General features: G+C 46.3%; 1 protein-coding gene across 3 annotated transcripts in view; it reads right to left on the bottom strand.

Annotated features, from left to right (window-relative positions):
* The window catches only part of INPP5F (inositol polyphosphate-5-phosphatase F), a 45440-nt gene extending 35671 nt beyond the window's left edge, over window positions 1–9769 (bottom strand). For all 3 annotated transcript variants that reach the window (XM_084904423.1, XM_084904424.1, XM_084904425.1), the window contains exon 1: window positions 9466–9769. In XM_084904423.1, coding sequence (XP_084760549.1) covers window positions 9466–9562 — 97 coding nt within the window. In that variant the 5' untranslated portion in view covers window positions 9563–9769. The remainder of the gene's footprint in view (window positions 1–9465) is intronic.
* Window positions 9770–14388: the final 4619 nt, after the last annotated feature.

Genomic DNA, 14388 nt, shown 5'->3' with positions numbered 1-14388 from the left:
ACTGCGGACAGTAGGGAACCCTACATTTACTACATTTTTTCCTATACTTACATATCTATGATCAAGTTTAATTTACAATTTCATGGACAAAAGATTTATTCTTATCATGGATCTTAGTAACTTCAGCAGATGATTTTTTTTGTTCCTTACTAAGGGGAGAATTTTTACCTTTCACTTGAAGAAAGCAATTTACAGCTTCTCTGGCATATCTGAATTGCCAGCACCACTACTCCTGTGCTTTGTAGCCATTATTAAGTAAAATAAGGATTCTTTGAACACAAGCACTGCAATACCTCCATGTCGATCTGATAACCAAGATGCCTACTAAGTTACCAACGGGACAGTATGAGATTTCATCACACCTCTCAGAACCGCGTGCAATTTAAAACTCATAGGTTATTTCTGGAATTTTCTATTTAATATTTTCAGGCCTCAGTTGACTGAAACTGAGGAAAGGGAAACGTCGGATAAAGGAGAAATACTCTGTTGGTCTAAGTCAGTGGTCAGCAAGCTCATTAGTCAACAGAGCCAAATATCAACAGGACAACGATTGAAATTTCTTTGGAGAGCCACATTTTTTAAAATTAAACTTCCTCTAAGGGCACTTCTTTAAAAAAAAAATTTGCCCGTGGTATTTTGTGGAAGAGCCACACTCAAGGGGCCAAAGAGCTGCATGTGGCCTGCGAGCCGAAGTTTGCTGACCATTGGTCTAAGTGATTATAGATTACTGAATGGAATGTGCATGAGTAAGTTTAACTTTATCCTATCAGTCTGATTCAGAATGATACCTGTGTCATGTACAACTTTAAACTCTTTAATGTAATAAAGTACCATAAATTACATAAAGATCTCATAATACAGGGAGAACTGGCATAAGCTGGTATAAAGAATTACATTTCAAAAATAACCCTTCGAGTGCTTAAAAGATAAGAGATACTATCTACGAAGGGGATCTTAAGAATATCTAGACTTTTCTATTAAAACAGGCATCTAATTATAGCAAAGAGCCCACAAACTTTTTATCATGATCATGAAGGATATTAAAAATTGGTTTTTAAACTCTATAATCCCTACACTAAAATTATTGAATCTTTATCTGAAGCATAAAGTCCTAATAATCACATTTCAAAAAAGACCCAATGCAACTCAAAAAAGAACAGAAGATAACCAAAGAAAAAGACTTTCAGGAAAGGTCAGACACTTAGAAAGGTCCTGGGAAGACCCAACGGAAATGTATAACATTATGAGAGGTATTTTCCAGTACATTTAGAATAAGAGTCGGAGACGCATGTTTAAAAGCCATAGTTTGGGAATAAATGAAAGGAAGCACAGCCTGTCACAACTTTCCAAACTCATTACCTAAGAGGCTGAAAATACAACCAGTTTAAACAAGGATTCGATAAATCTTTGAATAATAAATGCAGAATGCATCACCCAAGAGACAGCAATGTGTTCAAATATGTCTCTCACCTTCTGCTCTCCCCCAAAAACTGTCCTTTGATATCACTTTGGGAAATAGGATTCTGAGAACAAAATCAGAGCACAGCTGAGCTAGCAATTGGCATTTTCCTTTCCTCATTTTAGAGCTTTTAAACCAAGATGTATAAAATTAGCACTTCCTTCATTAAATGAGTGCAACCTTTCTCCCAGCTGGTACTTAAATAATTCCCTAGCTTTCCCTGAAAACTTTGTCCAGAGTTAAAGTATTTTCTCCCATCTAGCATTGTCTGATAGTGGTTTTGCCACCACAGTCCTCACCAACAAAAAGCTCTGCCTTCACACCCACAACAGATCAAATGAAAAACCTACTAGATCAAACCAGGCCCGCCACAGAGTGACGGAACCTGCACTATTTCAGTCTAGCCAGGTAGGCACCAGGCATCCTCACCTGTCATTTGGTTTGGTTTGGTTGTTTTGAGTTCCCAATTAGAATGAAGGCACTGAGCATACAAAGTTATTTCTGGCAAGACACGCACAAGTAAGTCCACATGGGCAGAGCCCGTTTCTTCCAGGGCTTTCCACTCCTCTCGAGAGAAAGAAACTCTCACAGACTACTTCAAGAAATTTCACAGAATCAAATAAAAAAGTATCCTTCCTTCTCATTTTATTAGAAAAAAGTTTTTTTACCATCTCAGAAAAACAAACACTGAAACTCTGAACTTCAAGACAGCTCCAATCTCCCACAGAGCTGTCTCATATAGCTCCATCATAGAGTATGTCACTCCAGACGGCCGTGTCTGTCTGTCTCATACTGGACTACATCCTCGGCTAGAGCAGGCAGTGTTTTAACCATCTTTTCACTTTAGCACAATGCCCAGCAGAAGGTCTTCAACAAATTTAATTTCAAAAATTAAAAAGATTAATGACGTCACAGACACTCAGCCTTAATCATTTTGGACAAAAATAGAATATTAAATTAGTTAGAAGCAGGGAAGAGAGGCTGCTGTTTTGAGATGAGGGAATTTCTGAAAGGAAATAAATGCACTGGCAAACTGTGACTCTGCCCATCACAGCTCTTCCCCAGAGGGAAGAAAAGGTTTATATCTGCCATAAAAGCAATGTATAATAATACTGTGAAACATCACATTATATATGCAAATTACTAAGATTAAAAGCATATGGCATGTTTAAAATTTCCTAATATTTCAGTTTGATGCCATGATTGCTTCAAATGGTATATATTGACCACTGCAAAAACTGTGGGATTTGAAGTTCGGTATAAATGAAAGCTGATTCAGAAGAATAAGATTTATAAAGAGTTAATTATTTTTAAATATCCCACTGTCAGGTTGAAGAAATGCAAAGTTAAACTTAAAAGAACCTGAAATCAAAATGAAGTAACTTAAAGAAGGAACACTGACCTAAAACCAACCTGTATTTAAGTCAGCCAGCCTTCCCAAAGAAAGCAGGCGGGAGTGGAGGCTTTTCTGAATGAGCAGCTTTTTTAAGGGTCTCACAGCAACCAGAAAGTGAGTCATCCTAACAAAGCGAGGGGTTTAATTAAGATACTATCAGTGTGTCTTGTGATAGTACTGCAACAATAGTACTGCAATGCTCAACGTTCAGTGTTTATCCTCACTTTTAAAATACTATTTACATGTTATTATTTAAGATTATCAACAACTGCCGAGACCGGTTTGGCTCAATGGATAGAGCGTCGGCTTGGGGACTTAAGGGTCCCGGGTTCGATTCCGGTCAAGGGCATGTACCTTGGTTGCAGGCATATCCCCAGTAGGGGGTGTGCAAGAGGCAGCTGATCGATGACACTCTCTCATCGATGTTTCTAACTATCTCTCTCCTTTCCTCTCTGTACAAAATCAATAAAATATCTTTAATAAAAAAAAAAAGATTATCAACAACTGATAATAAAAATATATGTCTCCATTTTGTTAAACATACTCTAATTCAAATGTTCTTTTCAATTCAATTATGGTCAGTTGACACATAATGATATAGACGAGCTAAGGAGTAATTAATTATTTGTTAGAGGTTCAATGACACCGCTGTTACTTCTCAAACTTGTGTTCGTTCGCAAGGCTAGATTTTAAGAAGTGATATTTTAAAACATATCTGAATATGAATAGGACAGTTAACAAAAAGATGCAGAGAGAGGTAGTAATACAGCTTATAAAGATCTAACATTTAAACCCCATAAAACCACACCATACTAAGGCTCTGAGGATAAATAGCACAACCAAACTAGTTTGATTTTTCCAATAGTCTGGCATCTATCTGTAAATACAACAGTTCTTTTTGTCATAAATCACAAGGACCAAATCATTAACAAACTTTTTTTTTTTTTTTTTTTTTTGCATAAGAAAAAAATGTCTTCAGGTCCCATTTATTTTCATTCCAAAGGAGAATACATTTCTTGAATCTCAGACTTAAAAGTTAGATTCCCCCCCTTTACTGAATAAAATGAGAAATTAGCAGTTTTTTTAGTTAGCAAGAGAGGCAGCATTCTGGCCTTCTATTCTTACATTCTGTATTTATTCCAACAATCTCTTTGCTGCTCAAAGGGTTGACCAGGGACTAACTAGCATTATTTCAATTCTTTCGAGACAATTTTTACATGACGCCTGCTGAGGCCACGTGCTAGGGATGTGGTGATGATTTACATCTCCTCCTCCTCGCCCCAAATGAGTTGGGCTGGGCAGCCGTGCAGCTAGGCATCCTGGAGCAGCACCAGCAGCCAGGTTCCGGAAGACACCACACTGGCTGGCACCTGCGTGCTCTGCTCTAACAGGCCTTCCTGCTTCCTCTCTGAAGCCGGCCTCTGCTAACAGCCTCCGGGGACCAGTGGTTCCACAAAGGCCCCGCCCCTGGGGAAGGCAGTGTCCTAAAGACAGCTCCCTGACCGTTCCCACTCCGCTGTGTAAGCTCTGAGAAGATGCCTGGGAAACGAGAGCCAGGACTCTCGCAAAGCCAGACTGCGGAAGGCTTCAGGCTGCTCATCACAGGCTGGAATACTGCCCACCCCACACACATCAACGTTTCTGCACAAAGACCTACCCTATATCCATTCCCTTCCCAACCTGCAGATGGTCTCAAAACTTAAGCAAATATTTTAGTTCAAAATCTTTTTTTCAAAGTCAATATCAAATGACACAATACTCTAAGTACACTGAATCTATATTCATAAAATATGATCCTGAAAAGATAAAGTTTCATGTGGATCTCAGTTCCATAACTATAATTTCTCATTCAAAGAAAGTTAACTTCATATGACAAACTAAAAATAATTTCATTATAAAAAAATTACTCAGAAGAACAGAAACACTTTTCCTGTTTCTGTGAATTCTAATTGATAGCTAGTTATTGCCTCCAAAAACATATTCACTGGTATTCATCATTCAGAATATCATTTCTCTCTCCAGGTTACAGGCTGTGAATGTTATGCGTATGACAAATGCTTCAACATCTTTTCATGGTCACTCAGTCTCCAAATAGTATGAAGCACAGAGTGCAGTAAGTTACATAACACCAGTCACATCAGACAAAGGTCCAGTCGAAGTAATTTTAAGGCTGACGAGGTCAGACCACATCATTCTTCCCAAACAGTGGACTGTTTAAGGTCTACAATCCTTACGCTCAGATAGTAAAACTTCACTCTCAGGAAGTTATTGAGTGTTTACACAGCAGTACTTTATCATTTTTCCCTGATAGACAAAACAACCTAAATATTTTCCTCTAGGAATCCCTTTGCCATAGACATTAGCATCCACCAAAAAGCAGTGCTACAGACTAAAAAAGTGAGAACATCAGCCCTGGCTGGGTGGTCCACATGGTTGAAGCAACCTCCCGTACACCAGAAGGTTACGGCTTGGATTCCCAGTTGTGGCAAGTAGGGCAGGCAATTAATCACATCAATGTTTCTCTCCCTCTCTCCCTCCCTCCCTCTTCCTTCCTCTAAAAACCAGAAAAACATATCCTCCGGTGAGGAGTTTTTAAAAAAGGAAAGAAAGCATCAGAAAAAAATAACAGTATCAACTGTTTAGAAGAAACAATTTTTAAAAGTTAAACAATGGAAAGAAGAAAATAAGGAATACAAAGATTTTTCTTTTAAAAATGGTGATGCTAAATCGGATAGAAATGGGGAAACACACACACACACAAGAGGAAAGCCTCACATTTATTTCCTCCCCAAGCTGGGCAGAGATTTTCTGCCCCAATTAGAAGATATTCAAAACAGGGCCTAAAACAGGGAGTAAGCATAACAGCATCCTATTTTCATGGCAATGATATTGCTGAGAGAAAACTTGGACTTGAAATTTGACTCAGCTCCACTCAACCAGCAATGCTTCCTGCATTCTGAGCGTCCAGAGCCCAGAGATACCAAGAGGAGTCAAGTCCGTCCTCGCCTTGGGAAATGCACTGTCCCCGAGGAAAAAGGAAGGAAACTATTATTATAGGATGCAGTCAGGGCTGTAATCAACGTGGGTGCTAAGTGGATAAACACCTGGATACACAATAATGTGCTTACTGAGACCACAATTCTGCCCCAGGAATTCGGGCTCGCGTGAGCACACATCTGAGCTGGGTCTTACGGAATAAACTAGACAGGAAAAGAGGCGGGCAGTAACAAGCACTCCAGGATAAGGAAATGGTCATTTCAACCTTAAAAATCAATGCCGATTCTTCTGAGGTCTCTAAGGAAAGGGGAAGTCCTGACTCAGGTTGGTCAGTAGCCACACACAGAAAAACCACCATGTCCACAGGCTTTTTTGTCTTATAACACTGCCTTTGGGAAAGATAAGGGTGTGGTCAATCACCTGTTCAGTTGAATTATCCATTGGGAATAATGGAATACTTTAAATGCTTTCATTAGAAACAAGAGCAAAACTGGCAATAAAAGCAGAGGGAAAAGGTGCGATAAGATGAAAAGAATTTTGAACGATTCTATAGAAAAAAAAGGAATTACAATACAATTATTAATAGTCGTTCTTTAAAAAGGATCTTAAGTACTGGATAGGACAAAAGATTTGGTAAAGTACACGGGATTCTTGATTCACGGGCTCTACTTAAACACGTGAAGATCAAAACAGGCGGTTATTCTGAAATATAATGGCCTCTTCCTTCCTCTAGATTTTTGTCTACTCCAGTCTGTGGTTGCCTACATCCTAAGACATGAAATAAATGTAACTGCAAAGACTTCAGACATTTATGTAGAAAAGAAGTTCTTAACTTGCCTTCCGATGTGGACTTTGAACATATAAACAGTAACTCAAACCACATGGCTTAATCCAAAATCTAGGCCGAGGTTACCCCGGGGCTAGTTCTTAAAGGCTCACACCTGTGGCTCATCTGAGCGTCTCCAGCTCAGAAATACGGGTGTAAGTATCCTTCCACTGAAAGGCAGGACACTAGCCAGCAGCCTAGAAGAGTTCCCCAAACCACCATTAGGACAGTGGTCTGCAAACCGCGGCTCGCGAGCCACATGCGGCTCTTTGGCCCCTTGAGTTTTTAGCAAAGGCCAGCTTAGGAGGACCCTAATGAAGTTAATAACAATGTACCTACCTATATAGTTTCAGTTTTAAAAAGTTGGCTCTCAAAAGAAATTTCAATCGTACTGTTGACATTTGGCTCTGTTGACTAATGCGTTTGCCGACCACTGGCAAATAATGAGAACCGAACACAAATCAAACAGAACGTCAAATAATTCCCTTATCACCGCTCCTCTTCAGAGGACTCCTATGACTCCCATGTAATTCCACCAGCTTGGTTCATCTGTCAGTCTTCGGGCTACGAGAAAGGAGAGAGTGGCCCTAGAAATGCAGACAACCCAGCCCCCCATTTACATATGCCCCAGGTCACTGCCCAAACATGCTGGGGACGGACTATCTAGAAACATCCTGAGTTTTTATCATGAAACACACCAAGATCAGCCCCTGTCCTCTAAAACGTACACGGAACAAACTGGCATTGCTCTACAAGGCATTCCATCCTGTCCACTGACCAAAGGCCCGGCCCTCGCTGTGCAGCTGGAGAGATGAGGGCTGGAGGTGGTCTCCGTTTCCATCGGCTGTAAGTGATCTCCGCCGGCTCCTCACAGCTCCTCACAGCTGGGGCATTTGCGTCTACCTTTCTCCCAGCTACACGCGGAACCTACCCGAACGTGCGGGAGGGAGCAGGGGCAGGGCCAGGGCAGATGGTCAAACCGGGGAAAACAGAGGAAAGAATGAATGGAGGCTGGCCAAAAGGAGCTATCGACAACTTCTGTCCCCGGTCATCAGAGCCTCACCTGGGCGCCTAGCTTCTCCTCCATTCGGAAGGGAGGAGATCATACGTAATTGTAAGGAAATACAGTACACCGAGTCTGGAGGGGAAAATAAGTTCTCCTTCATTGCAAACCAACCAGCGGGCCTTCGTCAGAAAGCGGGCCCTGCCGGAGAGCGTTCTGGGCGGTTCTCCTCTCCCCGACCTCAGGCCGGAGATGCAGCCGCTCACACCTGTGTCCTCCCGGGGTGTGTGTGTGTGTGTGTGTGTGTGTGTGTACCTGTGTCCTCCCGGGGTGTGTGTGTGTGTGTGTGTGTGTGTGTATGTACCTGTGTCCTCACGGTGTGTAGTGGTGTGTGGTGTGTGTGTGTGTGTGTGTGTGTGTGTGTGTGTGGTGTGGTGTGTGTGTGTGTGTGTGTGTGTGTGTGGTGTGTGTGTGTGTGTGTGTGTGTGTGGTGTGTGTGTGTGTGGTGTGTGTGGTGTGTGTGTGTATGTGGTGTGTGTGTGTGTGTGTTTGGGGGGGGGGAGGAATCAGGATTCCATCAGCTGCTCTGTGAGGTTGCTGTGGGATATTGAGGACCGCGACCTTGAAAGCCTCTATCGCCGTAGCTGCTGTGACGTGGAAAGCCTATTGGCTTAGACTTCCCAATGCACACACGGGATTCCTTTGTCCAGATGACACACAAGAATTACAGGCAAACCTGATGCTCTCCTTATTTAAAGAACTCTGTCCTCTCGCTTCTCTAGAGGAAGATGATTAGGAAAAGGACCGACCCCTCCAAGGGGAGGTGTGCCCGGGCCGGGCGGGCGGGGCGGCGGCTCAACTCCCCGCCTAAACGTGAACTAGTTTTCCCACCGCAAACCGGACCCGCGGCCCCGACCCCGGCCCCGGGCCCCCATCACCGGGCACCGCACAGCGGCCCCGACCCCGGCCCCGGGCCCCCATCACCGGGCACCGCACAGCGGCCCCGACCCCGGCCCCGGGCCCCCATCACCGGGCACCGCACAGCGGCCCCCGGCCCCGGGCCCCCATCACCGGGCACCGCACAGCGGCCCCGACCCCGGCCCCGGGCCCCCATCACCGGGCACCGCACAGCGGCCCCCGGCCCCGGGCCCCCATCACCCGGCACCGCACAGCGGCCCCCCGACCCCGGCCCCGGGCCCCCATCACCGGGCACCGCACAGCGGCCCCGACCCCGGGCCCGGGCCCCCATCACCCGGCGCCGCACAGCGGCCCCCGGACCCGGGCTCCCATCACCCGGCGCCGCACGGCAGCGAACCCCACAAACACATTCCAAGTTCCGCACGACAAGACGGTTAATTGCACCCACAACCCGAGGAGCGGCGGTAACTGGAGCAGGTGCCGGCAGCGGAGGCGGTCGGCCTCGGGAAAGGACCAGCCAGGGGAGCCGGAGCGGCGCTCCCACAGCGCGCGCCCCGGGGCCGGGATCGCCTCAGCCCGAGGGGGGGGGGGGTTCGAACCCGCGGGCCAGAGGCCACTCCGGGCAGGACGAGGCCTGCACCGCAGGGGCCCTCGCTCGGGTCCGCTCCCCCGGGGGGACGGGGTCGCGGGCCCTTTGTCCGCGCGGAGGGCCGGGCGGGGGCCAGGCCGGGCGAGCGCCCCCTCCGGCGGGAAAAGGTGACAGCGCGCCCGCCCAGCCGGCCGGCCGCCAGGGCCGCAGGCGGCGCCCTCCCTCCCGCCGCCCGCCGCGCCCCGAGCCCCGCGCCCCGCGCCCCGCGCCCGCTCACCGGGCCGGAGCTCCAGGCCGCCGTCGCGGCGGCTGCACCACAGCGCGCGCTCGCCCCGCTGCAGGATGTAGTGGTCCTTGGCTTGGAAGAGCTCCATGCCGGCCCCGCGCGCCGAGGGAGGCGGCGGCGGCCCCGGGGGGCGCGCGGAGCGTCCTCGTCAGCTGGGCCGCCAGGGCCCGCGCCCGGGAGCGGCGGCTGAGGAAGCGCCGCGGCTGCGGGTCCGCGAGAGAACGCACCGCGGAGGCGGCGGGAGGGCGGGCGGCGGCTGTGGCCTTAGAGGCCTCTCCCGGCTCCGCCCCTTGCCGCTCCGCTCGGCCCCGCCCCTCCGTGGCCACTCCCCTCCACTCTGTGGCCCCGCCCCGCCCTCTCCCCGGCTCCGCCCCTTGCCGCTCCGCTAGGCCCCGCCCTCGGCACCGCCCCTCTGTGCTCGGCACCGCCCCTCTGTGGCCCCTCCCAGGCTCCGCCCCTGGTGGCTCCGCCCCCTCCTCCTGCTCCTTTGGGCTCGCAGGGCTTCCCTCTCCCGCCTGAGTCTCCTCCAGCTTCTGCCGAGTTCCTTCCCCTCCGCCCCCCAGGCTCCTCTTCCCCCTCCGCCCGGCCTGCCTTCCCGCCCGCAGCAAACGCGGGCAGAACCCGGAAAGGGCCGAGTCAGGCCGCCCGTCTTCCTCCCTCGTGGCCTTGGGAGCGGCAGTCCACTCGTGGGGCCTTCCCTCCATGCCCAAGGCAGGTTATGCGTCCCTTTCACCAGCCCTGAGAGAAGCCTGCCGGGCACCCTTCCTAAATCCAATATAAGATTGTAATTACCACTTTGGAGCACTTAGACATATTTAAAATATGAAATTAATTGAGAAGCACCATAGTACAAAAAGGGGGCAAGTCCCTCAGAGACCATCATTGGGTTTAAGAGAGAGAGAGGTCACTTTGTTCCCTGGAGAAGACCATCTCTGCTTCATTTCCGTACTTTGGGGGATAAAAAGTACTGGCGTTTCTCGTTGTATGGTCTGATAAAACTGTCAAGGACCCAAGTTATTGTTTAAACCAGCTGTAATAAATCTTTCATGCGTGAGAGAGGAAAAATGGAATGTTTTCTGCATCTAATCTCCTTCCAGAGGGAAGATAAATTAGCCTTTTACGGTGATAATTTCATATTTGTCTAAAGCCAGCTGTCTCTCCTTCCTTTCTGTTATCACTTACTTTTCAATTAAAAAAAAAAAGATGAGACAGCTAAAAAATTAGGTTGTTCTAAATAAGCTAATTTGAAAAATATGCCCTATGTATACTGTTAAATAGAAAAGTCCCAAGTTGCAGAATAGTGTTTTCAAGTATTCCAAATTTTTTTTCTTTTTAATTGAATACTGGAGGCCTAGTGCACAAATTTATGCACAGGTGGGATCTGGCCTGCCCACTCAACAGGGCAGATTGGTGGTGGAACCAGCCAGGGGGAGGGGCAGGCAGTTGACTAGCCAGGCCCACCCCTGATCAGGGTGGGGGGAGGGCCAAGGGGCAGGACCACCACCCCTCCCACTCCTCCGCCCCAATCAGGCTGGTTGGCTGGCCGCAGTGTGTGTCATAGTGACCAGTCGTTTGGGACGTTTTGGTCATTCTGGTGTTCTGGTCACTTGGCTTTTATATATATAGATATTGGGGTAACATTGGTTAATAACATTTTATAAGTTTCAAGGGTACAATTCTACAATACATCATAAGTACATTGTATTGTATGTTCACCACACCAAGTCCCATTTGTGTATTTAAAAGAGGAGGATGGAAGAGAGTGCATGTTTTTAATGCCCAGAACATTCTGAAACAAAACACAAGGAAGTGTGGTTACCTCTGAGGAATGCAAATGGAGAGGAGATATGGCAGCTGAAGGCATCAGGAATGCAGGGAGAGTAGAAACTTTTCCTTTTCATTTTATATTCTGTACACTATTTTAATTTTTATAACCATATACTTTTAAAATATATATTTTTATTGATTTCTGAGCGAAAGGGAGAGAAAGAGAGAAATATCAATGATGAAAGAGAATCACGATTGGCTATCTCCTGTACACCTCCCCACTGGAATTCTAGCCCACAACCTGAGCATGTGCCCTTGTTCAGAATCAAATCCAGGACCCTTCAGTCTGCAGGCCTCCCTCTATCCCCTGAGCCAAACCGGCTAGGGCTATAACCATGCACTTTTAATACTTTAAGTCTTTTTTTGAAGGCCTGGATTAGTCCAGTCTTTATCAGCTTCCACCAGGGTGTACCGGGCATGGCCAGGGCCAGAGAGTGCAGATGGGGAGCATGCAGCCCAGCAACCTCATCCGCAGACCTTGCAGAATAGATTTCCAGTTTGGGTGTGGCTTTAAGAGCAAGTGAACTTGCAGATGGAGGGTTTTGCTGAGTGCATGAACCTCATACTATTGTAGATGATGCAGAAGAGGTTCATTCTAAAACAAAGTCAAGAAAACAAATGGGTCAGATCATACTAAAAGGAGATATTGCTCTGCTCCAAAGTATCTCCAGCTAGAAATGACTAATAAAGTGAGAAATTGTTGAGAAGGCAACACAGGTTGTGGTTCCTAGGTGTCCTTTTTTAGGAGTATAGTTCTTAAATATTTATTCATATTGCTTTGATTACCCTTATTACCAGATGACAATAAATGCTGTCAGATTGTTTTTATTAATATATATACTATGCCTGGCTGGTGTTGCTCAATGGTTGAGCAGCATTAATCCATGAACCAGGAGGTCACGGTTCAATTCCTGGTCAGGGCACATGCCTGGGTAGCGGGCTCAGTCTCCTGTGGGGGACATGCAGGAGGCAGTCGATCGATGATTCTTTCTCATCATTGGTGTTTCTATTTGTCTCTCCCTCTCCCTTCCTCTCTGAAATCAATAAAAATATATGTTTAAAAAATACTAGTTTTGTGTGTGTGTTTATGTATATAAAACTCATTCTTCTACCACACCCAAAAACATATATTTTGGTAACATATTACCTAAAGATCTAGAACCCTTTGCCTTGACAAGCCAGGAGTCCCAGGCCTACCTCCTTTTATTCTTCGTACGCCGCTTAATATTTTTGAGATTTCCCAACACCTTAAATGCTGTCCAACTGAAGTACCGTTAAGTCTGTAAGCCATCTTAAACGTTGTCAAAGCGAGGCCTAGGTAAACCTGTAAGCCATCCTTCTGTGCTATATATACTTTTTTAAACAGAGTGTGAGGAACAGTTCTTTTTTCTTTCTTCAGCATTTTTCTAAACCACAACCGTGGCTGTGGCCTGTGCTTCCTCTCTGCCAATTGTAATACTCAGGCTGATGGCCTGCTGGGGTCTGTACCACCTCCAATCAGTAACAATGGCTGAAGTGCCTTGGGCTAATCACCTTAGAGATGTTTCAAAGAAAGTTTTGTACTGCACCAGAGAGCTACAGAGGCGGAATCACTCCGGGAGAAACTGGGTACCTCTCTGGAAAAATCGCCCAGATTTTCAACCCATTGTTGTTGCTTCTCCTGATTAAAGAAAAATGATATCTCAGCTTTCAACAGTTTGTAAAAGCAACCCTCAGTTTCAAGGAAATATAGGGTTTGGGTTTTCCAAGCACTGCCCCATCCCTTTTCTAAATTTTACAGCAAATCTTCAGTGAGGCCAGGGAGCACAGTGCAGTGTGTGTGTTGGGGGAAGGGCACTGGAATGAGCAAAGTGAGTGGGGGAGCAGAGTGGGGCGGGAGGGGAATGGAGAGGGATTTGCCATCTTCACGATGAGAGAGGCAGTTTGGATGAACTCTCTTGTCATGCGCCACTCAGGGTTTGACACTTGCCAGCATTGTCAGGGGGTTAACCTATGACAGTGGTCAGCAAACTCATTAGTCAACAGAGCCAAATATCAACAGTACAACGATGGAAATTTCCTTTGAGAGCCGAAAACTGACTTCTGTGCATGGACCACGAAGTTTCATTTGCACTGTACATGGGTGCCTGCATGTGGTATTTTGTAGAAGAGCCACACTCAAGGGGCCAAAGAGCCGCATGTGGCCGACCACTGACTTATGAACCAGGAGATCATGGTTCAATTCTCAATCAAGAGCACTTGCCTGGGTTGTGGGCTGGATCCCCAGTGTATGCGTGCTAGAAGTAACCAATCAATGATTTTTTCTCATCATTGCTATTTCCATCTTTTTCCTTCCTTCCTCTCTGAAATCAATAAAAATATATTAAAAAGAAAGGAAAAGAAAAAATACCCATGGCTGAGAATTAACCAATAAGAAGAAGAAAAAAAGGAGGAGGAGGAGGAGAAAGAAAAAGGAGGAAGAGGAGGAGAAGTGGGGGGGGGGGAAGAAGACGATTCTGTGCTTCTACATTTTCGGAGAATTTGGAGCCTGCTCTTGTCTTCTCTTGATATGTCCTTCTTTCTTTGATCACTCTCTTTTAACATTTTAGTCCCTTCCTTCTTTTTAAACTCAAATATATTTTTGCTTCTCTCCAATTCTCTAATTCACTAACAGTCATATGGTTGGGTGAACACACACACACACACACACACACACACACACACACCCTCCAAGCAAGAGATAAATTTAGAAATCGGAAACAGTGTGTTCAAGGATAGCACCATTCATCCCAAATGACTCAGAGAGAGCTATTCTCAGTCAGTGCAGAGCCCTTGGGGTGAAAATAGAGGTGGGAGGAATTATTTTATTCAATAATGCTAGGGATACAGATTTTCCAGGGGTGGATTCAAAAGTACTATTAATAGGAAGAGAGTGTTTTCATCATGTGATAGCAGACTAGGCCGTCTTTGGGAGAAATGTTATGCTCCGTGGGAAGGTGTGCTTGCCCTTGGCTGATTCAGAGGGAATCTGACCACAGCCCTTTCTGGTCAAAGAGCTCCCTGGAAGCAGGCAGGGCACCAGAGACCTCCCCCAAGTAGTAGGAACCC

Source organism: Pipistrellus hanaki (genome assembly GCF_964339955.1).
Source record: "Pipistrellus hanaki genome assembly, chromosome: 14".
Lineage (NCBI taxonomy): Eukaryota > Metazoa > Chordata > Mammalia > Chiroptera > Vespertilionidae > Pipistrellus > Pipistrellus hanaki.
Note: the sequence above shows the minus strand (reverse complement) of the source record. Positions and strands in the feature narration are given on the sequence as shown.